At 42.1% G+C, this 27,566-nt stretch overlaps 1 protein-coding gene across 2 annotated transcripts; it reads left to right on the top strand.

The window, feature by feature from the left end:
* Positions 1-940: 940 nt before the first annotated feature.
* LOC139444710 (inter-alpha-trypsin inhibitor heavy chain H3-like) lies at positions 941-27,261 on the top strand. Of its 2 annotated transcripts, none has more exons than XM_071225640.1 (12): positions 941-1,090; positions 14,662-14,819; positions 15,920-16,033; positions 16,360-16,610; positions 16,980-17,143; positions 17,772-18,060; positions 18,927-19,627; positions 20,955-21,054; positions 21,783-21,815; positions 22,818-22,931; positions 23,704-24,045; positions 25,558-27,261. In XM_071225640.1, exons 1-12 carry the CDS (start codon positions 1,019-1,021, stop codon positions 25,791-25,793), a joined length of 2,574 nt encoding a protein of 857 aa, XP_071081741.1. In that variant the 5' UTR covers positions 941-1,018; the 3' UTR covers positions 25,794-27,261. The 2 variants fall into 2 exon arrangements, with proteins under 2 accessions (XP_071081741.1, XP_071081739.1); XM_071225638.1 differs by having other exon boundaries at positions 14,647-14,819.
* Positions 27,262-27,566: the final 305 nt, after the last annotated feature.

Here is a 27,566-nt window from a genome sequence, read left to right as displayed (position 1 = left end):
CGTGAACCCCGTCATCCATAGAGAAACATATCGATACTGGCATATTTGTTTTTACTGGTTCCGTCTCAGTCTTAACATGGTCATGGATACATCGACAAACTGACGACTTCGTAACGCAAGTAGACACAATTTATGGATGACTACTTCTGTATTTACTGTAAAGGCGACGTTTCGGAATTATCTTTACCGAAACGTCGCCTTTACAGTAAATAAAGAAGTTGTCATCCATAAATTGTGTCCACGTTACCATCCGCCAACTTCTAAGTAATGGCTATCAAACATTTGACGTAGTAACAACAGGACCGCCTTACCCGTTTTTGACACCTGGTGTCATCATTAATATTTTCATTAATATTTTCTCTTCTATTTCGCCTTTTACGACAGATGGATTCTGTTTTGTCGGATAATCGAGACAAGTTAAAGTCTGGCGTTGACGTTTTATATTTATGTATGCAGAGCATATGCAGTATTCTCGACATATTTGTGCTAGATTCGATATGTAATTTGAAAACCTTATTAACCTTTAGGAACGGATGGTCGAATAGTTTCGATTATTTTTGCACTTTCCTGTGTTGGTATTAACAGCGAAATTCTAAAAGGCTTGAATTATGTCCATTTAGTTTCCAATGTCCTGCTTTGAGAAAATGTCACATCCGCCACCATACGGAAGAAGTTTTGTAATGTTATATTTTCATTTCATTACAAACCAGGTCTGAAACATTAACAGCGGAAGACGCATGGGACCGTTTACACTGCCGGTTCATGCATCTGCATTGTCTGAATTGGACTGGAACACGTGTGCATTTCGGAGGTTTACTCTATTTTCCGAAATCTTGAAGTAATATCGTAACAGCGACCCCACTTAACGTCGTTTGGCCAATCGCAGCTTGATTGTGTTCGTCCGCGGAAGGAAATAGTGCCTGGCGCGTAGGGATCGGGAGAGACGTGTGTCGCACGCGGAACAAGATTTTGACACTTTATTACAGACATACATATGTCCTAGCGGATAACTACTAAGATGAATAGTTTAGTTGTGTTCTTTTTGCCCATCTTCTTACATCAAGGATATGCGGGAAACAAGGCTCCCAACGTAAGTACGTCTATTTACTCAAGGGTAATATCGAACGTAAAGCGTTGGTTATAAAGTCAGATGTTATTGGTTTTTTAAGATGTTGTTGTAGTGACATATGTCAGCATCGCCATAAAACGTGTATTTAATTATTTGCTGCATCCATGGTTTGCATATTCAGGCGGTATGATTGCTACTTAACCTATTTACGCTTGCGATAAATTTATTGAATGCAGAACGCGTGATTTTATTGGGACGTGGTTGCTATCGGGACGTGGCATACTAAAGGAAATGTTTGTCAGCAGATGATGTGCATTATTGGAAGTCTTGCAGCTGATTGGCTGTGTAGAAACATTTCACTGGTTTGCTGATTCACGAAATATGTTGAAATGTTTTTTTCTTAAAAGTGGGAATTTGATGCTGTCAGGCACGATACTCAATGTCATCTGCAAAACTTTACAAGGTTTATACATTGTATCGAAGCCTAGTATGTACTATTCCTGCCATGTGCAGAAAGCGCTCGCAGCATATAACTCCACGCGTGAAAGCTTCTGATGTGTATTTGTAGTTATTGCAGATGTGAATTGATAGTTAAACCTTCTTCTATAAGGCGAGGAAAACGTTATTATTGTGCGTTGTTATTATCAGCCTCACAATTAATTGGATACAACATTTTTAATTCTAAATGTTGTTAACTCCTACAACATTAAGCCACCGTATTTTAGCTTGAATATTGCTGAATAAGACGGGAAACAAAATATATATACAATAATCGCATGGTTTCTACTGATGGATTGAATACAATTTATCGGAAGACAAAACATGGCACCAAAACTTGAGTGAATGAGTATTTTTTACGCCACTTTTAGCAATATTCCAGCAATATCACATCGAGGGACAACAGAAAGGACCAAAATTTGAACTCAGCAAACCGTTATTTAACTCATTCAATTTTACATTCGTTATTTGAAATAATTCACAAACTACACACTCATTTCAATCAATAAATGCACTTTAACATTAGCTCACCATTGCTGACCACTACTCGCGAAAGTAAATGCATTTCTAGTCATAAAGACGTCCTTGCGATTCTACACGTTTGGTTCGTATTTCACAACAAAAGGTGGTAAGATCATACAACGTCATTGTCGACAGCGTCTTTACTACAGAGAGGGGAATGAACTACATCACTAGCGTTGACGTTGTACGAGGGGCGTTCAATACGTTTTGCAACTTCAATATAAGACCAAGTCGCAGAATATCTTTTGCACTTGTATTTTTCTATATAATCTCCATTCACCTCAATTCACTTATTCCATTAGTCCTTCAAGCTTTTAATACCACTTTTATAGAAATCCGCAGATTGGCCCTCGAACCACGCCTCTGTGGCAGCCTTTATGTCCTCGTCATCCTGGAAGCGTCTTCCACGTAGGGCAGATTTCATTTGTCAGAACAGGAAATAGTCACTGGGAGCTAGGTCTGGGCTGCAGGGTGGGTGATTTAACTGTTCGAATCCACATTCATATATGGCGTCCTGTGCAATTCTCGACTTGTCAACCGGTGTATTGTCATGCAAGAGTAGAATACCACGTTTTAACATCCTACAGCGTCTCTGGCGATTAGATTTTCGCAACTCTTTCATTACATTCGCATAATACTGTCCATTGATTATAGTTTTTGATGGCGCGTAATCAATCAGTAATATGCCTCTTTCATCCTTACATATGGTGGCCATTACCTTGCCAGCCAATGGTTAAGTGCGAAACTTCCTCGGAGGCGGAGGATTGGGGTGCTTCCATTGCATGGATTCCAATTTAGTTTCTGGGTCCCAGTGGTGGATCCATGTTTCATCAACTGTCACAAAACGTGAAAGAAATCCGGCTTCATCAGCAGTACAGAGATCCAGGAGGTCTCGACATCTCCTAGTTCTCTGATGGCGATCTTGAGCTTTGATGTTTCCAGGTACCCATCTTGCAGATACCTTGGACATACCAAGATGCTCATGAATAATGGTTACAACAGTTCCAACTGATATTTTGAATTCCCTAGAAAGTTCAGATACTTTCACTCGTCGGTCAGACAAGATTCTTCTTTCCATAGCAGCAATGGTTTCTGGTTTTGGTGGCATCTAAAGGCCTGCCTGACTTTGGGTCATCGTCTATGGACTCCCTTCCCCTTTTAGACTGAAGAGATCAACGGCAAACTGTGGAATAGTCAGGGGCATCCTTACCCATCACTTTACGCATGCGATCATGGATTTCTTTTGCTTTGAATCCCTCCTTGGTAAGAAAACTTTATTACAGCGCGTTGTTCATGTTTGAGAGAATCCATGATTGTGACCACCCTTTGGTGAATGAAGCCATCACATCTAACTAATTGTTGTGTCTGGAACTTGTTATGACACGTGTCAACCTGATGTTGACTAGAGTCACACCTGCCACAAGTTGACATTGTTTGTGTAAACACAAATGCCCACGTTGCAAAACTTATTGAACGCACCTCGTATATTTTGCATTTGCATATATATGAACTTTAAATTGCTGCGGTGCAGAACACAGATATAGCCATCGTACTTGCCTTGTTCCTAAATACAGCTGCCTTGAGCAGAGTTCGAATCCAACATTCGACCCGTTTCTGATTAATTGTTTCTCATCATCATATCAATTGCTCTTTGGCTTAACCAATGTGATAAACCTCTAGGACCTGTGTCGTATTAAACTGTGATTAAATTACAGCAAACTACGTTTATAACAAACACGCTTATAAGGAACTGACGGATGTAACGAACGTATATTTTTGGTCACGGCAATTTGCTGTATATATGCAGTATATATGCTTATAACGAACTACGGTTATAACGAAGTATAATTAGTGGCCCCTTTGAGTTCGTTATTGCCGTAGTTTACTGTATCTCAACTCAATTTTCTCACTTCTCTTGAACATACACATAACGTAGATTTCCCTAGCTCAGGTTCCGTTCTCAAAATATACAATTGGTCGGGTAGTATATTGTACACATATTTCAGGACACTTACGAGTGTTCTCGCCCGTAGGTTAGACGATGTTCCTGACGCAATCCTAACTCTCATACTTTAACACAGACTTACGATAGTCGTATTGTTAAGATCTCCTCGCGAAACGGGACCCGGTACTGAATTGATGACATTAAGTGACATTAGTCCTAGCCCCTGCAGAGGTCATGCAACCAGATGGACGGGACTTGCTTACGTCCATTCCAAAGAATGCGCGGATGATGAACCTCAGAGTCAAGTCACATCTAACCACAGGTAACCGAGAACATCATTTCTGTCGCTGTTCAGACGGAGGGGCGGTCGGGTAGCCTTAGTGGTTAAAGCGTTCGCTCGTCACGCCGAAGACCCGGGTTCGATTCCCGACATGGGTACAATGTGCGAAGCCCATTTCTGCTGTCCCCCGCCGTGATATTGCTGGAATATTGCTAAAAGCGGCGTAAAACCATACTCACTCACTCACTCACTCACTGTTCAGACGGGCGATAGCATACCCTTCCTGTCGATCAACATATATGCCCCTTATGTCAGAACAGTTTGACAGAAGACCATACTTTATTGAATTGTCCCGTTTAGGATGACTTGCGTTTTAATCTTTTGCAGAATGCATTTTATTTTGATAGTTCATCTAAAACATATACAAAGTTACAGCAGCTTATTAATGTCCAGTGAAAATCTACAAAAACAACTGAGTGAGTGTTCTGGCCCGCACTGAATAGCCTGGGGCAATGGAAGGCAAGTGTGTGCTGAACCTATGCGACATGTGGCCCGGGCACAGTAAGCCTGGGAGACGGGGTCGGGCACAGCGGGATTGGCACTGTGACATTTCAGCCCCAGGGTGAAATCTTGAGGGTGGGAATGTGTTAATCATTATGTAGTATCAAGGAGCAATAAGGGTATGACCTGCTATAACCTATGTATACAGTTGCTGTAATGGCAAAGATTCTTATACGCAGCCATAGCGAGGGACTTAACATATATATGAACACTTTGAGACCTGTTACTGATTTAAACATGTCGCATTATATACATAAACAGCTGGTGTATTTACGATCGTGAAAGAGCATTAGTTAGCGACGGTAGAGGTATAATGTCAGTCGGAGTGTGCATTACTAATGGATTTACTTTCTACTTAAAACTACTAAAAATGTACGGATAAAACACATATCAATTTAATGTCGTTTCGCTAGCCAGAAGCGTGTACCTGGATTCATGTTACATATGTTCTTGTAAGACTTTCCCCTTTCACTGCACATTATTTTTGATGTCATATTACAAGAAGCTCTCCTGAACATTATAAGGTAGACACAATTTTATGGATAAAAACTTCTTTAATACTGTAGTTATCCATAAAAGTGTTTCTTCCTTGTCATGCGTCAACTTTCAAGAAATGCCTATCAGACAATCTGAATATTATAGCAGTCAGATAACATGTTTTGAAAAGTGAAATGTCCAAATAACACAAATATAATTGTGATATTTCAAAACATAGAAGCAAATTTAAATTTATCCTAATTGACGCACTTTTGGTTTACTTCCAATGTTCATTATCTACTGTTATATTATGGAGATGCAACGGAAACAGGCGTAAAAACAAACTCACTCACTCACTCACGAACTCACTCACGAACTCACTCACGAACTCACGAACTCACGAACTCACTCACGAACTCACGAACTCACGAACTCACGGTACTGTCGCTTTAAGAAAGACCAGTACCCTAAGTCAAGTCATACTCCTTCCCAAATAAATGATAAACATAATAAATATTATTTCTGATTTGAACATGTTTCGTTGTGCCTGAATCTGTCATTGATGTTAGGATGAATGTCTTTGAATGTTTCAACACGTGGTAATAATCTGCGTATCACTAAACATATCTGCCTATGGACATTAAGGATTAACTGAATTTTATTCAGGTTTCGTGTTTAAGTCCTATATTTGCTTTGGATCACATACATTAACTTGAAAACCCAGTGAATCAAGACTTCCATTAAATGCTCTCTGTAAGAAAGACGACTATCGATTATACCGATGCCACTAACATGTGCATATATACACACATGTCAACTATCAAACATGGCGGAAGTGGGGGTGGTCAAACGCCACCCCACACCCCCACCCCTTCCCCCGTCCTCAGTCATTGGGTTTAACCACCCTCACTTTTAAAATATCCCATATGGAACCAAATGACATGAACACAGAGGTAACAACACCTTTGCATCATTGAAATACACATGTACGTTCCGAAGTTGAGTTAAATGTTCACATGTTGACCAACACTCACACGCTGAAGTTTAATATTTGAACCGCTCGTTTAGATTCTTTGGTTCCGCCTCTGAATCAAGATCATGACCCTGCAGAGCTTTTGTGCCACAAGCTGGCATAACAAGGCATGTGTGTAATGCTGCCAGTCTGTGTGGTTCATATGTAAGTGGGGGCACGGGTTGCCCAGTCTTCTAAGGCGCCGCGATGCGCTGAGCAGAGTTGCGTCCCTTGGGCGCGCCAGAAACCAATGATTGTTGGTTCGAATCCCAATTCGCCCCGATTATGTTTCTAGGTTTGTCAGCACCATACCCGTCTTCGTGGGTTTCACTGAAGTGGTAAACGTTCAAGACATGCATCACTTCGGGCTTTCCTCCCACATTAAGCTGACGCGCCGTGATATAACTGGAATACTGTTAAAAGCGGCGTTAAAACCAACTCACTCACTCACTCATATGTAAGTGTAGACATCGTGGAACATGTACCCGTGGTGTGATCCGGAAGAGAGCAATACTACTGAGGCCATGTGTACTCGACCAATGAAGTGTTTGTATTAGTAATGGCTCTTCTGTCTTTTGCACATCTTTCCGTAGAAAGTATCAGGGGTAAAGTGTTATGGCATATTTGAGGCACGAGTGTATCTGGGTGTGCATGTGGGTCTAGTTGTTTTTGAGCCATGCCAAACATTATTGTCCTTAATTGTGCTGAAGAGTGGTATAATGGCTTCACATTTGTAACAGTTTCAAACAATACCATCTTAACAATACCATGATTATCTACAATAGGTAAAGACCAACAGTGTACAGAACCTATTTAAAAAATTCTGCACTCATTACTTGCTGGCAAGGGTAAAACTGGAGAAGTTTATTGTACATATACACCCACTAGGGGCCAGGTAAAAACAATTAAGACATGTATTGACCTCCCCGAGCAACTACTTGATTTGACCTTCAACGAATTGCTGGTTAGCCCACCTTGACATATTTGCGTACGGACAGGTGGTGACGTCGGAGCCCATGTCTATTAGAGGAGGAATATTTCAGGGCGATTCATTTAGTAAATCCTTTAGGTTTTTGCTTAACAAAGAGGAAAGTTTACCAACACCTTTACTCGCCTCTTTTACACAGATGACTCACCTCCTTTACACAGATGACTCACCTCCTTTACACAGATGACTCACCTCCCTTACACAGATGACACACCTCCTTTACACAGATGACTCACCTCCCTTACACAGATGACTCACCTCCCTTACACACATGACTCACCTCCTTTACACAGATGACTCACCTCCCTTACACACATGACTCATCTCCTTTACACAGATGACTCACCTCCCTTACACACATGACTCACCTCCTTTACACAGATGACTCACCTCCCTGACACACATGACTCACCTCCTTTACACAGGTGACTCACCTCCTTTACACAGATGACTCACCTCCTTTACACACATGACTCACCTCCTTTACACAGATGACTCACCTCCTTTACACAGATGACTCACCTGCTTTACACAGATGACCTTGAACACTAAAAAAGAGATTCTCCTTGTCGAGTCCTCTTCTAATGACATTAGCATTCTTCATCTGGAATGTGGCAAGGTAGAAGAGGGAGGATCAGTCAGTTTACTTGGGGAAGAAGTTATGGACCATCTCGTGGAAGGTCAGGCCTATACATACTGAGGGATGCAAGTTAGGGACAAACTACAGAATGCCCATATCAAGGAAAGACTTCATTGAGTACAAATATAGACTTAAGAAAATCTGGATTTCAGAGCTGAACGCTCGCAATAAGGTTACTGCCACAAATACGTATGCTGTACTCGTACTTTCGTATTCTTTTGGTGTTGTTGATTGGACGAAACAAGAAACTCAGGGTATTTACACCCTCACACGAACAGTCATGCTAGGCAATACATCCCAGCACCCTCGCTCTGCCCTCAAATCGCTTATATTTAACAATCATAATAGGAGGGCATTGTTTGATTAACGTGGAAGTTCTTCATGACATAACTTCATTGTTTTGCAAACATTTATTTGTCTGATGATCCTCTTGTGATGTATATCAATACGAAAACAAGGAATTTCACAGTTTTCTTAAACGATCCAAGGATGTAGAACATAATTTCAATGTCAATGATGATTGTTCTGTACTGCTGGACGGTACCGGAATGAGTGTCAAACAAGCGAAGTGCCACATCAAATCGGCACAGCTTCGGTTTTTCAGTGATTGTTCTTTGAACCGGATTCTCTGAACTGGCCTGAAAAGTGAAACACAAGGCTATTTGCTACTCATGACCATTCACTTCCGACTCCATACGTGTATTTGTGATTTTGCATCAAAATGTAGATAAGAAATGTAGATTATGCAATGAATTTGATGACACTGTCCAACATGGGCAATGGGTGCCCAGCTTTAGCACAAACACAGTATCTTAAACGTCGTCATGTTTGGTGGCTCGATGCTTTTAGTACTGTCTTCGCCAAGGTTGTAGTTGATATGATGACCTCGCTTACGAAATGTCACGTTTGCATCCCAAGTACCAAGTTGTTCGACTCTTCATTCATTGTTCTCGTACATCTGATGACTGACATTGGGCGAGTACCGTGTTTGCTGCCAGGAACACAATCCTTTTTATACGCTGGGTAATGCGGACGGCTGCAGCGTTTACTCCTTGGTGGCTTCGACCAGCAGCGCTTCCTGGGAGAAGTCCCATTCGCTGCCTGGGCTGCGTGTAGAGGGGGCAATGGCCCTGAGTTGATGATGAGCCTTACACGCCTGACTGTGCCAGGATCACTCGAACCCTCTTTGCTGCAATTATTTTAATCTGTGTAATAGTAATATTGAGAGAAGGAAACGTATACGCTATACTGTATACTATGTAAGTATACACTGTAATAGCACTGTGGTGTTACATACAAAGAGAGGACATCGTGTCTAATTTGGAAAATCCTGGGCACTAAACGTGGCGTAATGGATGGCCATTTCAGTAAATGGTTAAAATATAGACCTGGAAAAATAATTTTGATGAATGTCTAATGGGAAGTTTATAAACTGTACGTTCCTCCAGATGGTCGCAATGGATTGGTCATATCATATGCTGCGAAGAAACAGAGGATGCAGTTGAAATGTTAGTCACGGAATAATAGTCATGGAATAGTGGTCATGGAATAGTGGTCATGGAATAGTGGGCATGGAATAGTAGGCATGGAATAGTAGGCATGAAATAGTAGTCATGGAATAGAAGTCATGGAATAGTAGGCATGGAATAAAAGGCATGGAGTTGTAGTCATGGACTAGTAGTCATGGAACAGTAGGCATGAAATAGTAGGCATGAAATAGTAGGCATGCAATAGTTGCATAAACCTTTCGGTTTCTATATTTATATATGAGTATGTCACTCTTTTAGCCAAAACAAATGTTTCGTCTCTAATTAATAATACAGTGTACGACTTATACAAATGGTTTTCTTCCCTCCACTGTGTTGCCAAACAAACATATTTCTTAATAATTTCTTTACTTATCGGCAGCAGAATCTCTGGCACTTGTACAGATAAGACGTCATTCAAACTTAACGTACAGTTTTTAGTTTCAACAAAATCAATAAATTCCCTATCTTGTCACTAGATTGTCTGGCCCATCACTTGATTGTCTTGATTGTGTGCAGGCCGCCGTCGCATGGCTGGAGCACTTCTGTGCGGCGTCAGGCAAAAAACACTTTTTTATACAAATTGTGCAACAGGTAGGGCAGGACATCATACCCTTGCCGCGAACACCTGGTGTCATCATTGATTTTCAGCAATCCATTCATATAATTGTCACCGCTATTTTACCCTTTATGCCAAATGGAATCTGTTTCGTCGGATAATTGAGACTGGTAATTCTCTCGCGTTTACGTTCTATTTTTATATGGAAATATAGAATAAACCGTGCTTAATTATTTTCAAGATGTCAAAGTTAGCTTCATCTGGAAACCCTGCAGAATAAGTTTACTTATTCCGTGTTCTCTAGGACTGCTGGTACAGTAAATTAGTTCCTCACTGAGTCTAAAAGTTCTGAGCCCTAATACGCCATTTTGTAAGTGTCGTATGGTATTTATTAATGCTCACCGAGCTTATGAAAATATTGTGTACGGGTGCCATTATGATACACCTGTTTTCGGTTTACGTCCGCATTTAACTACTTGTGTTCCGATCAGCCCTAATGGGACGAGTTTCGTCACAAATGGACGTGAGCGCCTCTAAAGCAAGAAATACAAAGTGTTGACTATCCAGCACAGTACACTCATTTGATAACGTTTAGTAAAAGAATACGGTTTCAATATCAACACTAAACATGCACATGGCATTTGTTGCCGACAATGCACTCATTGTTAACTATATGTGTATTGCGATACAGATCAGAGGTGAGATAGTTATGTATGTTGAACACAGTTACATAAACTACGATTGGAGAGAACAGCTCGCAGGATTCCAATCAACCCAAGTAATTCAAACTGCAGTTCGCATGGTACTGCAGATCTTGTATGGGGATTACCTGTACCTTCCTCTCTAGTGAGTGAGTGAGTGAGTTTGGTTTAACGCCGCTTTTAACAGTATTCCAGTTATATCGCTGCTTGTCAGCTTAATGTGGGAGGAAAGCCCGAAAAGATGCAGGTCTCAGACGTTTACCACTTCGGTGAAACCCACGAGTACGGGTATTGTGCTGACAAACCTAGAAACATAATCGGGGCGAATCGGGATTCAAACCCACAATCATAGGTTTCTGGCGTGCCCAAGGGGCGCAACTCTGCACAGCGAATCGCGGCGACTGGGCCACCCGTGCCCCCCTCCTCTCTAGTGCATCGCTTGCTTTCAGCGAACTGTTTCAAACACTCTAATTGAGGTCACCCGAGGGCATTGTACCATTATATACGTCAGCAGCTGACTGAAATTAAATCTATTAACAATTCACCAAGTACATGTGAACCTTGAGTAAATTTCAAACAGCTATTTGCATTTGTTATAACCTTTAGCCACTTGGAAATGTAGGTTATAAATACACAACATTTTCAAAAACCTTCAGTGGTTTGTTTTCAATAAGGTTCTTAATTCACAGAACTAAACGATATCTTGAACAAAACAATCCTTCTAACGAAATGTAAACATCAAGATCTTTAAATCCTCTTACCAAGGACAATCTGACATGTGTCATACAGACTTACAACATGGTGTCTTATTGTTGGCAATTCTTAGCGGTCCGTTTCATGTTCCCAGACCGTGTTTCTCCTCAAACAATAACACAAACAGTCTAGAAGAGCTTGTCCCGGCCTATAGCTTAGCTTGTGTCTGGACAAATGTAGGCACGTGGTCACCAGATGTCTCTACACTCCATGCTAACCAATCAATGGACGTCTGTGGTATGAATGACTGACACAGAGCTGTTCCGTCCAGGAACGTTACCGCATCCTGTAAACATTTATTTCAGGACAAGGCACACTCAAGCCACAAATATGCCCACCATACGATGAAAGGGACTGGTACATGGTATTGCGCTGTTGTTCTTGCTGTCATAGGCGGTGGGATATCCAACGGTTAAAGTGCTCGCCCGCCCGCACACCCTAGGCCTTGGTTCGATTCTTAACATGGGCAGAGACATGTGTTTTGTTGGTTTCCATCCCTACAGCCTCTTTGGCATATACACTAACATGTGCAGCTTCTATGAAATTCTGTATCAAGACAGGTTGTATCTAACATTTCGTACAGCTGCTATGAGATATACACTAAGAGGGCTGGTCAAAAACTCCTAAGCCTAACAAACAAAACCAACAATTATGAAAGTGCTTTTTGTTTTATTTTTCAACATAATCTTCATACTTTTCAATGCACTTCTCATATGGATAGTGCAGCTTATCAATTCCAGTCAGGTAGACGGGTTTTTTAAGCATTCCTGAAAAACCCATTCACGGCAGCTTTGATGTCATCGTTGTCGTCATAGCGCTTTCCACGACGGTGTTCTTTCAGTTTAGGAAACAGTTGGAAATCACTCGGTGCCAGGTCTGGCGAGTATAGAGTGTGAGGAAGTTCTTCAACCCACATTGTCGCACAGCAGCCTTTGCAAGTCGAGAGGTGTGAGAGTGAGTGAGTGAGTGAGTGAGTTTTGGTTTTACGCCGCTTTTAGCAATATTCCAGCAATATCACGGCGGGGGACACCGGAAATGCGCTTCACACATTGTACCCATGTCCGGATTCGAACCCGGGTCTTCGGAGTGACGAGCGAACGCTTTAACCACTTGGCTACCCGACCGCCCCCGAGAGGTGTGAGAAGAAGCATTGTCATGAAATAGTAGAACTCTATCAGTCAGCATTCCTCGCCGCTTTTCTTTGATAGAATCACTCAGGCGATGAAGCAAATCAGCATAGAAGGCACCGGTAAGCGTCTTTTGACTTTCTAAGTAATCAACAAGAATCACACTCTTTGCATCCCAGAATACATTCGCCATAAAATTCGTCTCTGATCTTGAAGACTTGAATTTCTTTGGTACCGTCGAAGACGTTTCGACTCGGGATGATAGTGGTAGACTTATGTTTCATCAACCGTTACTTATCTCGTTTTGAATGTGACGAAATCCTTCTCAATTAGCTCTAATTTCTTTCTGGCAATGTCAGTTCATCTTTCCTTAAGATTCGAATTTAGAAATGTGGGCACCTTACGAGCAGATATCTTATTCATCTGTAAATGATCATGAATAATAGTTTCAAGTTGAGAGGCGTCCTAGGTCATCATCAAGGCTTGTTTTCCCAGCCTTAAACCTAGCTGACCAGCGTTTAACATTGGAATATCAATGGACACTTATCCCCATACACTTGTGACATGCGGTCGAGAATTTCTTGGGGACTACTTTTCTCTAAATGAAAACATTTGATGACTGCTCAGTACTCGTTCTTTTCCATTTCTGAGTCCATTTGGAAGCCCATCACGTTCAAGACCGCCTCTGTAGTCTACTGGTAGAGCGTCCGCCCGGAGAGCGGAAGGTCCGGGGTTCGATCCCCTGCCGCGTTGTACCAAAAGACGTTGTATTTGTTGTTACCATGTCTGGCGCTCGGCATTGAGAGACTAAAACAAGGACTGGTCGGGTCGGAGTCAGTATACTGTGTCAGAGTGGGGTATTCATCTTAAACTGCGGCATGGTATTGGTGAGCTAAATCGGCATCAGTCCAGACTAGTACAAGCAGCCACGCACACACACACGGGAATGCACGTCGCTATATAGTGCAATAATCTTAGATGCGACGTTAAACCCCATTTCACCTCACCTCACCCCATCACATTGAACTGGCTGTCACTAATACACACACGGCCTCGACAGACCAAATACACTTGCAATGAACTACTCAAACAATGTACTACATTGACTAGATCACTTTGTCATGGTCCATAGTTAAATGTTAGTCAGGCTTAGAACATTTTGACCAACCCTCGTATTACAAAGGCAGATAGCATATAATATTACGTACAGCTGCTATTAGATATACACTATTACCATGGCAGGTAGTATATAACATCACATACAGCTGCTGTGAGAGAATGCACTATTACCAAGACAGTGGCAAATAGCACATTTATAATTTAACGAACAGCGGCTATGAGATATAAACTATTACCATGGCAAGTAGTATATAACATCACATACAGCTGCCGTGAGAGAATGCACTATTACCAAGATAGTGGCAGGTAGTATATAACATTACACACATCTGCTGTGAGAAAATGCACTATTACCAACCTAGTGGCAGGTAGTATATAACATTACGTACAGATGCTATGAGATATATACTATTAACATGGCAGGTAGTATATAACATCACATACATCTGCTGTCAGATATACACTATTACCAAGAGAGGTAGCATATAACATTACGTCCAGCTGCTATGAGGTATACACTATTGTCATGACATGTATTATAAAACATCACGCGCAGCTGTTTTGCGATATACTCTATTATAACATCACGTACAGCTGCTATAAGATACACAGTACTACCATGACAGGTGATATATAACATCACGTACTGCTGCTATAAGATATACAGTATTACCATGACAGGTGATATATAACATCACGTACAGCTGCTATCAGATATACAGTATTACCATGACAGGTGATAAATAACATCATGTACAGCTACTATAAGATATACAGTATTACCATGACAGGTGATATATAACATCATGTACAGCTGCTATAAGATATACAGTATTACCATGACAGGTGATATATAACATCATGTACAGCTGATTGTGTTACAGCCTCCCCGCGTCACGTCTCTGCACGTCACCTCCCAGATCAAGTACCGCTTCGCCTCCACCCGCATCACCAGCAAGCTCGCCAACGACGGCGGACTTCCCAGCGAGGCCGTGTTTGATGTCATCATTCCTAGTGAAGCCTTCATCTCAAACTTCTCACTGTAAGATTGATATATACGTCCATATGTTTCCACGTGCCCCTGTAACCAACCACACAACTTTTCATGAAATGGAGGAAATAAAGAAGATCTATCTATCTATCTATCTATCTATCTATCTATCTATCACCTATCCGAGCTACGTGCCCCATGTAAATCCAATCAAACAGCTACATATATCACCTATCCGAGCCACGTGCCCTTGTAAATCCAACCAACAACTATATATATCACCTATCCGAGCCACGTGCCCTTGTAAATCCAACCAACAACTATATATATCACCTATCCGAGCCACGTGTCCTTGTAAATCCAATCAAACAACTGCATATATCACCTATCCGAGCCACATGTCCTTGTAAATCCAACCAAACAACTATATATATCACCTATCCGAGCCACATGTCCTTGTAAATCAATCAAACAACTATATATATCACCTATCCGAGCCACATGTTCTTGTAAATCCAATCAAACAACTATATATATCACCTATCCGAGCCACGTGTTCTTGTAAATCCAACCAAACAACTATATATATCACCTATACGAGCCACATGTCCTTGTAAATCCAACCAAACAACTATATATATCACCTATCCGAGCCACGTGTTCTTGTAAATCCAACCAAACAACTATATATATCACCTATCCGAGCCACGTGTTCTTGTAAATCCAACCAAACAACTATATATATCACCTATCCGAGCCACGTGTTCTTGTAAATCCAATCAAACAACTATATATATCACCTATCCGAGCCACATGTCCTTGTAAATCCAACCAAACAACTATATATATCACCTATCCGAGCCACGTGTTCTTGTAAATCCAACCAAACAACTATATATATCACCTATCCGAGCCACGTGTTCTTGTAATTCCAACCAAACAACTATATATATCACCTATCCGACACGTGTCTTTTGTAATGCCAACCAGGCAACTGCATATATCCCCCACGTTACTTGCGTCTGTGTATATCACCTAGGCTACACGTATCTTTGTAATTCCAACATTGTCAGAGGTAATTTATCAGACAATAACAGAAACACATGTACAATTCAGATAAGGAATGACTACAGGTCTCGCGTTGTTTTCAGGGAGATAGACGGCAAGACGTACACAGGGGTTGTACGGGAGAAGACCTCCCCCAGCAGTGTACGCATAAAGACCAGGCGACGTGGCCCGTCAGCAGACAACCAACACAAGATCAGGTAGGCTGCCTTCCATCCTCACGACCCTCTTGTTCCGTGTTCTTGTAAGTCTATAGTGTTAGTATCTGATATCTGCCTGGTGATGACCATGGATGCATATTGGCAACATAACGTCAGCCGTAGGGGAACAAATGAGCTCTCTCTCCAGGCCTCAGACCAGGGCGGACTTGCACAAAGCGATCTTAGCGCTAAGATGGTCGTAACTCCCATTTATTAACATTGGCTGACAATAGCCGTAGCGCTAAGATCGCTATGTACAATCGGGCCCGAGTGACTCTACTTGCCGACTTCACGTCGTGTTGTATCTTGCACCACTTATGTTGCAGACCACGGGATACAAACCGCTTCACAATTGGCGTTGACATTGCACCAAGGTCCATTGCGACGTTCCACCTGACTTATCAAGAGGTACTTCAACGCCGACTGGGAACATACAAGCAGGTGACGTACATCGACCTTGGCCAACCCGTACCCGACCTTAGGGTGGATGTGACAATCCAGGAGTCACGTGACCTCACTTACCTCAAGGTTCTACCTATCAAAAACAGCAACTTTGTGACCGACGTCGATGTAACTGGTCAGTACTTCAGTTAGACTTTATATATACACACATATGCAAGCCTGCAAATCCATGAAACGTTTTAGCACAACTGCACTTTTAATGTATTTGTGTGTGTCTGCGTGTGCGTGCGTGCGTGCTTGTGTGCGTGCGTGTGTGTGTATCTGTCTGCAGTGTGTTTCTCGATCTGTCTTTCTTTATGACTCTGGGGAGGTCATGAATAGTGGGCAACACGAAAACCATTGTCTTAGATCCAGTGTGCATATGTAGACACTTTGGGATCAGCATGAACGTCAACTAACACAATGTCATAATACAATTCATCGATGAAATAAGTATCAAATTTAACGTTAGAAATTGAAAGCATAAACTTTTCCCAATTCAAAGAGATCGACGCCGAGTCTATGGTGACCATGCCGACTAGGAACACAGCCTACATTCGCTACCAGCCGTCCATTGCAACTCAACAGAACGCCAGCGCAGGAGACCTCCCGGCATCCCTTGTTGTAGAGTATGACGTCAGTAGGGGCAAGGACGCAGGGGATGTTCTTGTATGTATAACTGTAGTGTGTGTAGTATGTGCCTATTACGGGGCTTAATCTAATGATCCAGCATTATCACAGCAGGACATCGTCATGAAAGTACCAGAGAACATACAGACACTTACAAATGCTAAGTGTTGATAAAAGTGGAAAAAATCCGAGGCTTGCCGAGGATTTTTGCCCCTTTTATCAACGAGTGTTGATATATTTGATATCAAAAGACACGAGGGTGAGATTTTATTTATCATCCAACATCATTCTTTCAATTTTTTCAATTTGTAGACAGTAATAAGCAGTGTCTTCAGTGTAAAAAGTACTGTAAACAGCTTCAGCAGCAGACCCATTAGTGATGTCATTTGATTGTGACGTCATGGTAACCAATGGTCTGCAAAACATTGTGATGTAATTCCATTGCAGCGATTTCTACAGTGTAGATATCGCTTGATCTCATCCAAGCGATATCTCCTGTGGGAGCCAGTATATATAAACATGTATAAACACACACGTACATAAATACGTACACATAGACATATAATTAATCTGCAAGAAATATCATGTTTCCTAGATTGAAGGCTAGATATTATTCATTAAGGTGTAATAAACGACTGCGGTTAAATGTTCAATCATTTCGTTTCAGGTTGTCAACGGTTATTTCGTACATTTCTTTGCACCCAAGATTGACAATGCAGTGTCGAAGGACATTCTTTTCATTCTGGATACAAGCTCGTCCATGGCCATTCGGAAGATGCAACAGCTTAAGCTCGCCATGACAGGCATCCTGCAGGACCTTCGAGTTGGCGACCGCTTCAACATCCTCGAGTTCAACACCCAGGCGGACTTCTGGCAGGACAACCAGCTGCTTTTTGTGTCCGATGAGAATGTCAAAACAGCTGTTGACTATGTGACTAACCTCTACTCTAATGGAGGTAGGATCATGCTCCAATATGCAGATTACTTCCAAGGCGTGTGTGAATGTGCTTTCACACAGTTGACAATAATGTTGCAGCAAGAATGGCGTCGTGTATACCTTTCTACAGAACCATTAAACCTGTGGATGGGTCACAAAACCGTTCAAGTTACAAGAAATGCCACTATAAGCAGTAGTTGTCTTTTTATAATTTATTATTTTTGTTGCATTTTACATAAGTTGCGCATACATATAAGACTTGTCTCTACATTTTCTAAAATAGTAAATGACAGCTTGACCAAAACTTATTAAACATGTTCACATTCGAATTCAAAGTTGCTGCATATTTAGCTAAGTTGTAATAGTCGGAAAGCTCCCGTTGGATGTCTTTGAAATCTGGCATTTTCGGTTGTATTCTTTTATCAAATATGTAATATTTTAACATAATTATCATTATTTTTAGAGGAGAATTGTTTCTTTGGGTGTAACCCAGGAAAACTATTTCCTCAGATATATTTGTATTTATCTGAGCGTCCGAAGAAAGCTAGACTTTCAATTCGTTCCAAAGAGGGCGAACACAGGAGCATTCCCCAAATAAGTGAAACACAGACTTTTTCTCTTTAGAACAGTAACTGCACAAATCACTATCCACGTATCCCATTTCATAAAGACGTGAGCAGTAGTTCTTGGTTGTCTTTGCATGTCAGGTCGAATTGGGAGGACAAACCAATTCGATGAAGGGCGTTTTCCACTTTTGATATTCACGATCAAAGATTCTGGCTGGCAACACATATTAAAGCTTTATTAATGTGATTCATCTAATTCTATGTAAGCATTGGACATCGTATTTGTTTCGCTAAAGCATTGTTTCTCTCTTGTCCTCAGCTACAAACATCTATGAAGCTCTGGTCAACGGTTTAGAGTTCATGAATCAGCACGCAAGCGAAAACAGGTCACTTTTAATTTTCTTGACCGATGGACAAGCTTCTACGGGAGTTACTGGTAATGAAGCTATCTTGTCGAACGTTAGATCTCGTAACATCTACGAGATTCCGATTTATAGCCTTGCCTTCGGGGACGACGCTGATTGGTCGTTCGTGAAAACAGTCGCCATTCAGAACAATGGCGTGGGGAGAAGAATCTACGAGGAATCGGACGCTGCTCTTCAGATTACTGATTTCTACAAAGAAATCGCGACTCCTATTCTAAGCGGAGTAGAATTTACATATTTAGAAGATGCAGCAAATGAGACAACGGTGACCAAATCGTCCTTCAAAAATCTGTTCAATGGTTCTGAGGTTGTGGTTGCTGGGCAACTGGCGAAAGATGATGTAGGTGTTCTCTCCCTTGTTGTCAGCGGTAACAATGACGGTGAAATTGTCGACTTAAAACTCAAAGCCGGTGTAGAAGAACTTATTCCAGCTGATGAAACTGCCAGGGAAATTGAAATGACACCTTTCGAGGAGGTAACGGAAAAGATATGGGCGTATCTGACCATAAAGGATCTTATCAGACAGTACGAAGGTGCAATGGATCAAAGCCAAAAAGAAATTCTGAAGAAAAAGGCAGTGGAAATGTCCCTTAAGGTAACTTTTTTGTTAAGATTATAGGAAACGTGCCGTGTTTGAGCCGTTAATATTTCATTGATATTTTTTTTGATAGTGAGTCGTTAACACAAGCTTATGATTAAGGCAGGTAAAGTACAATGGACTACAATGCTTTTTGCAGATTATGGCTTTTTGTCGTTTTTATGTATCCTTTTTCGGGTGTTGCCAGTTAAGTTTGGGGTGTACATGCTACTGGAGAACATATACTTGAATGCATATCAAGTGATTGCAGCTATGTTAAGTCGGCTTGGACATTATCGGAGACAGGTGAACCTGTTGTTATTACCGAATGCACTGATCGGAGATACGGCCACACTGAATCCAATCAGGAACACGTCGAATTTCAACCACTTGATTGCGGTACCCGGGTCTCCCCCTCTCTCTCCCTCTCCCTCCCCTCTCTCTCCCTCTCTCTCTCTGTCTCTCTCTCCCTCTCTCTCTCTATCTCTCTCTCTCTCCTTCCCTCTCCCCCCCTCTCCCCCCCCTCTCTCTCTCCCTCCCTCTCTCTCTCTCCCTCCCTCTCTCTCTCTCCCTCTCTCTATCTCTCTCTCTCTCTCTCTCTCTCTCTCTCTCTCTCTCTCTCTCTCTCTATCTCTCGCTCTCAGCAATATTCCAGCAATATTCCAGCAATATGATGGCGGCCTGATCTAGTCTGGACCAGACATTCCAGTGATTGTTATTGTGAGATCCTCGTCGTATGTGTACGATAACACGGCATCAAATAAATCACCGAGGCTGACCACCGATGCATCTGGTCGCCTCTAACACCAGTTCTAACCAGGGATCCCCAGAGGGACTACAACGAACATGGGGTAGTGAGGACCAATGTATTCTGCTCCGGAATCGCCACTGGTGAATAGTATTAAGATTAAATGTTAAATGAACACGTCCAATTTCAACCACTTGATTGCGGTACCCGGGTAACATATACTTGAATGCATATCAAGTGATTGCAGCTATGTTAAGTCGGCTTGGACATTATCGGAGACAGGTGAACCTGTTGTTATTACCGAATGCACTGATCGGAGATACGGCCACACTGAATCCAATCAGGAACACGTCGAATTTCAACCACTTGATTGCGGTACCCGGGTCTCCCCCTCTCTCTCCCTCTCCCTCCCCCTCTCTCTCCCTCTCTCTCTCTCTCTCTCTCTCTCTCTCTCCTCTCTCTCTCTCTCTCTCTCTCTCTCTCTCTCTCTCTCTCTCTCAGTATTAAGATTAAATGTATAGGCAATATAACAATCTTGTTTTCTTTATTGGGTACACGACACGATGGTATATGTGTGCTATTGCTGTGTGGTTGCAGTATAATCTCGTCACCCCACTGACGTCGATGGTTGTGATACAGTTCGATGGTGACGTACTTGAGGAGCGCCCCCTGCAGGAGGAAAGCGATGCAACTGAGGGTCAGACTATAACTCATGACACACTTTTTTTTATACATAGCTATACAGATATCCTAGTTCTGGTTATTTGATGGTACCGTCGCTGCTTTAAACATATACTGTTTGGTATATACTATAATTTAAATGAAGCTTCATTCCTTGAAATGCATGCAAAATAAACTCTCCGATCAACCAAAGCGATCAAAGAAATTCGGAAATCATAATCATGTTGTTTAAAATATTTGGGTAAACCCATATTCCCTAAAGCAAAGACTAATATTGTATTTTGATAACATAAAGTTTTTTGTGTGGTTTAAATCACTTTGCAGTATGATGCATTAATCTCATCGAATAGATGGGACTGCAATTGCAAAAAATGATTTAACGTTTATCTCTTTTTTAGTGTTTTTGATGTTATAAAAGGGGGCACGGGTGGCCCAGTCGTCTAAGGCGCCGCGATTCGCTGTGCAGAGTTGCGTCCCTTTGGCACGCCAGAAACCTATGATTGAGGGGTCGAATCCCGGTTCGCCTCGATTATGTTTCTAGGTTTGTCAGCACCATATCCGTGCTCGTGGGTTTCACCGAAGTGATAAACGTCTGAGACCTGCATCACTTGGGGCTTTCAGTCCACATTATGTTCACACGCCGTGATGTAACTGGAATACTGTTAAAAGCGGTGTTAAATCCAACTCACTCACTCACTGATGTTATAAAAGCGAAAAGTAGACGTTCATGTTTAAATGTTGCAGATACGGGCGGCCGGGGTGGTTGGAGTAGCAGAGGTAGGCGTGCATACACGTGTAGGAATAGCATGGTTTTCCCTTTCATAAATGTATCCCTAATAACCTGAAACTTCAACATGTGTAAGTATTTATATGCGATAGGTAGTTCAATCGTTGGACCGTTAACCATGAGACTCGAGTCACATTCCCCGCACTGGCACTATGTGTGAAATCTCTTCTAAGTGTGCTCGTATGACTGAACTGTTGCTTAACATTTGTGTTGCGAATAGTGTTGTTATAATTTTCTCATATAATATCTTTTAGTAATTTTGCGTTAAAATGTTTTGGTAGAATATTGATAGGAATGGCCACAACTCCCCATTTCCGTGACACCACGTGCTTCCGGAATGGTGGGGTAGCCTAGTGGTTAAAGTTTGGTTTGGTTTGTTTGTTGTTTAACGCCGCACTCTTATCATTTATCATTTGATCCAAAATTAACAAGTCTCTCTCTCACTATTCATTATTCATATGTTCCCCTTTTGTCTCTGACCCAACAAGAGCCACTTGTAATGGACTCGTGGAAGGGGTTAATCCCACTATGATGTGGGATATCATTTGTTTTGTTTGTTTGTTGTTAAACGCCGCACTCAGCAATATTCCAGCTATATGACGGCGGTCTGTAAATAATCCAGACTGGACCAGACAATCCAGAGATTGAAAACATGAGCATTGTTCCACGCAAAAGAGATACGATGACATGCATCAACCGAGTCAGTGTGCCTGACCACCCGATCCCGTTAGTCGCCTTTTACGACAAGCATAGTCGCCTTTTACGGCAAGCATGGGTTGTCGAAAACATATTTTTACCCCGGGTCGGTCTTGTGGTTAGAACGTTCTCCCGTCACGCCGAAGACCTAGGTTCGATTCCCCACATGGGAACAATGTGTGAAGCCCATTTATGGTGTCCCCAGCTGTGATATTGTTGGAATAGTGCTCGGTGCGGCGAAAAACCTCACTCACTCACTCACTCACTCACTCACTCACTCACTGTATTCTCTTCAGGTGGGAGGGACCCGCACTTCATGCTGAAGACGGCATGGCTAGATGATCAATTGTGTTTCGACGTCACTGGAAAGCCGCACGATGTGTTCCAGATCATCAAGGATCCGCTGCTCGGTACTTCATTGTGGTTTCGTGTTTGTAATGAGCTTATCATATTCATTATAATAATATTTTTGTAATTATTTTTGGACATATTAATATTGATGCAAATGTTTGAGTATAACGCTTGAGTAAGAAGATAATCTATACTGCCATAGCAGAAAATATACCTGAATATGATGTTAGCAGATAATCTCTGTGCTAATAGCAGTTAAGCTATGTGATAATAGCAGATAAGCCATGTGATGATTAAAAGGGTTTTGTGTAAGTACCTATGTGGACTTCTTTCATGCAAGAGCAGTCGGGTAGCCTACTGGTTAAAGCGTTCTCTCGTCACGCCGAAGACCCGGGTTCGATTCCCGACGTGGGTATACAATGTGTGAAGCCCATTTCTGGTGTCCCCCGCCGTGATAATGCTGGAATATTGCTAAAAGCGGCGTAAAACCTCAATCACTCACTCACTCTTTCATGCAAGAATGTAACAATACAGTAATAATATTTTTATTGATAGTATGCCTATACCATCATGGGGAACGGTTGGCTATTCTCTGTGTTAATCCTTTGGTCGTGACTTCGAATCCCAAAGTAGCCTTGATTATGGATGACCAAATAAATAAGCTGTGCGGGCTGTGGTAGAATCCAGCCAGTGCTCAGATTATGACAATGGTGTGTGAGAATAAAACCGTGCCCTTCTTAACTTTGAGCTTTCCTCCCACAACATGTTCTATTGTCCGTGGTATCAGTGAAACAGTTCCGTATTGTCTCCACTCTAACGACTTTTCTTCAGGTTTGACTATCAACATCCAGGTGAACAGAGGCCACAGCACGGGAAGAACATACATTGTCAAGGTCGCCGTCATTCTTGACGGTCTGACGCTGACGGCGACGCGAGATGACATCAGGGTGAACAGGTGGAGGCATACGTGGGCTGATGACATTCTCCACAAGATGCCCAAAGCTGTTATCATCAGCCAGCACAATGTGAGGTCGGTGAGGGTCGGGCTGGAGGGAGGCTTCAGTGTCGTCATCTTCAAGCATGTCCCCAACAACTCTGGGGCTGGGGAGGAGTTTCTCAACATTGAGCTTGATAAAGAAGGGAAACTTTCCAGAAACACCACAGGGCTGCTTGGTACGTGACATTCATGAGTCATATATTATAAGATGGGAAGATGTGATAGAGTGTTAATTAATGTTGTCAGAATACTTCATTAACTTTGTCATAAAGCTATGTCTACCCCGTGACCACCTAAATAATGTAACTATCTGATCCCGTACCCCACCATAATACATTAGCAATGTGTACCCCGTAAACAGCTCAATAATGTAGCAATATCAACCACGTGACCATCTTATAAATGTAGCTATTTTCACCCAGTGGCCACCATAACAGGGTAGACATATGTTCCCCGTTACCACCTAAATAGTGCACGAAGCTATGACTACCACGTGACCACATTGATAATGTAGCTATGTGTGCACTGTGACCATCTAACCAATGTTACCATCTGTACACCATGGCCGCATAAATAGTGTACTTATGTGTACCCCGTGACCACCTGAAGAATGTACAGATGTGTACCCTGTGACCACCTTAATAATGTACATACATGTACACTGTGACCACCTCAATAATTTATCTATGTTCAGCCCATGACAACCTTATTCATGTAGCGCGGTACACCCCATGACAAAGTAGCTATGTGTACCCCGTCACCAACTAGCTATGTGTACCCTGTCACCAACTAGCTATGTGTACCCCGTCACCAACTAGCTATGTGTACCCGTCACCAACTAGTTATGTGTACCCCGTCACCAACTATCTATGTTTAGCCGTCACCAACTAGCTGTGTACCCGTCACCAACTAGCTATGTGTACCCGTCACCAACTAGCTATGTGTACCCGTCACCAACTAGCTATGTGTACCCCGTCACCAACTAGCTATGTGTACCCGTCACCAACTAGCTATGTGTACCCCGTCACCAACTAGCTATGTGTACCCGTCACCAACTAGCTATGTGTACCCCGTCACCAACTAGCTATGTGTACCCCGTCACCAACTAGCTATGTGTACCCCGTCACCAACTAGCTATGTGTACCCGTCACCAACTAGCTATGTGTACCCCGTCACCAACTAGCTATGTGTACCCCGTCACCAACTATCTATGTGTACCCCGTCACCAACTAGCTATGTGTACCCGTCACCAACTAGCTATGTGTACCCCGTCACCAACTAGCTATGTGTACCCATCACCAGCTAGCTATGTGTACCCGTCACCAACTAGCTATGTGTACCCCGTCACCAACTAGCTATGTGTACCCCGTCACCAACTAGCTACGTGTACCCATCACCAACTATCTATGTGTACCCGTCACCAACTAGCTATGTGTACCCCGTCACCAACTAGCTATGTGTACCCGTCACCAACTAGCTACGTGTACCCCGTCACCAACTAGCTACGTGTACCCATCACCAACTATCTATGTGTACCCGTCACCAACTAGCTATGTGTACCCCGTCACCAACTAGCTATGTGTACCCGTCACCAACTAGCTACGTGTACCCCCTCACCAACTAGCTATGTGTACCCGTCACCACCTAGCTATGTGTACCCGTCACCAACTAGCTATGTTTACTTGCAGGCCAGTTCGTTCACAAGAGACTGATCATGAAGCGCCCGAGGAGAGTTGGGGACAAGATTGTGTCGCAGCTGGAACTCCATACACACAAACGTGTGGTCCGGGGTCTCGCAGAATTGCAAATGAGACGAGATCCAATCTTCGAGACAATGTCTCGGTGTTGGGAGGTGCATCCTGGGAAGGGTACCTTTGCACTGTCACAAAAACATTTCTTAGTAAAAAATATCAAATCCAAATGACGCTCAACAAGACAAGACTTGTGTGTAAAACATATTCACGGAGAATAGTGATGGTAGAGATATGATTCAGCAGGTATGTATACATAGTAAGTCCTACTCTATGCCATATTTATACATTTGACTAGCTAGGGGTCATTCAGGGGCGTCGGTTTCAACCAACTGCATGCCGATGGTATTTAGTCATGATGACGTGACACGTCACTGTCACGGTTTGGTCCACGTATCTGTGATTCATGTAATATTGTAATCATATTTCACTCTAGGGCCCAATGAATATTCACATTATATGGCCCTCCGGTTATCTACACCATTGTTACAGCTGTAAATAGTGACCATGCGCAAGGACACCAATATGTAGGCGTTTATCACTACAGGACGACGTCAGCGCAGAGCACCAGTACTGATTATAATTGACATCCGTATTGTAATCATTGTTCGTGTACTACTTCAGTTGTCATTACTCTAGAGTACGTATCGTGTATGCCCCTTCCGTGCAGCGAAATATATGGCTCAGATACTTGCTGAATGTGTATAGTGTATACTTGTACAAGAAGGATGTGATCACAAAGTTGAAAAAGAACAATCTTTTGTACTTTAATACTTTGCTCTGACCGTTTTATTTCCTTGTCATCCTGCGCATTCGAACAGAAGTCTATTTGAAGGATTACTTATGTAGATGTTGACTAAATGAAACTTTTTTATGGAAAGCAACTTCTTTTTTTCTTTGTACTACGTTTCAGAGCTACGTCTTGGCCCTTGCATCTTCCCGAGAGTTAACTGACTATTAAAGTCCAGTTTCTACCCTAGCCGAACTAGGCTGGTATTATGGAGTTACATTTTGGCTGGACTAACGAGTCTATGCATAGTCCAATCAAAATCGCGTACCGAAATCGAAATCCGGTTCGTAAAGTGTCATGAAGATTTCGGTCGACTGCAGGATTTGCAAAGCATGTGCACCGCTAACTCGTTGTCAACAGATATTTTCTAAATCTTTTCATGTTTTTAATCAAGGTGCTCACGCGATTTGATGCACTTCGCGATGTAAGACTCGTTTTATCACAATATAGATCTTGATTATCGATCAGTTCGTCTTGAATGGGCGCCACCGTTTTGTTTGATGCAAATGCAAGTGATACGAGAGGTTGAATCTGATTGGTCAATAGGAGATGCATAGAAAGGACATAACTCGTAATAGCCACTGGTGACGCTACGATCGAGCCCAGGAATTCCAGCCTATATCGGCAAGGGGGAAGATGTGGCCCTTGTTGATGATGGAACACAAAGTAGCTCTGAAACAAAGAATAAAAGAAGTGGCTATCCGTGAAAATGTGTCGTATATCCATGTTCTTCAAACTTCTAAATGCCTATCAAAGATTTTATGTAGATGTTGTTACTGGCAAGGTATTGAATGTAACATTATATAAACATATGTAAAAAAATACTGACTTGTTTTGATAAATAAATCAAGTTCTTCGGCTATCGCTCATCAAATATTGATGTGTCATGATATTCTAAACTGCCTGGCAAAAGGCACCCATGTTGGTGGCTAGAATGAAACAAACAAGAAATGGTTATTCGATGGTGATGTATTTGATACGGTCGTCATAGATGTACGGTGGCCCATAAGGGACATAGAGTCTGTTTTTCAATATTTTTGATATTTTGATATTTCACTTACTTTTATCGTTACCTTTTGCAAATTACCACGAGTTGTCATACAAATATGTGATAAATCATGTGTAAAGAAGATATTGAATCGCTGAAAAGTAAAAC

This window comes from Haliotis cracherodii, unplaced genomic scaffold, assembly GCF_022045235.1.
Source record: "Haliotis cracherodii isolate W230 unplaced genomic scaffold, xgHalCrac1.p SCAF_6, whole genome shotgun sequence".
In the NCBI taxonomy this organism is placed as follows: Eukaryota; Metazoa; Mollusca; class Gastropoda; order Lepetellida; family Haliotidae; genus Haliotis; species Haliotis cracherodii.
This window is presented reverse-complemented; position numbering and strand designations above follow the sequence as displayed.

What these genes read in the sequence shown, in the direction of transcription:
- LOC139444710 (XM_071225638.1), top strand. Translation starts at nt 1,019, where the DNA reads ATGAATAGTTTAGTTGTGTTCTTTTTGCCCATCTTCTTACATCAAGGA. An exon ending in TAACCTCTACTCTAATGGAG is followed by an intron (nt 18,061 to 18,926) that starts GTAGGATCATGC and finishes TCTTGTCCTCAG; the next exon opens with CTACAAACATCTATGAAGCT. An exon ending in GGGTGGTTGGAGTAGCAGAG is followed by an intron (nt 21,816 to 22,817) that starts GTAGGCGTGCAT and finishes TATTCTCTTCAG; the next exon opens with GTGGGAGGGACCCGCACTTC.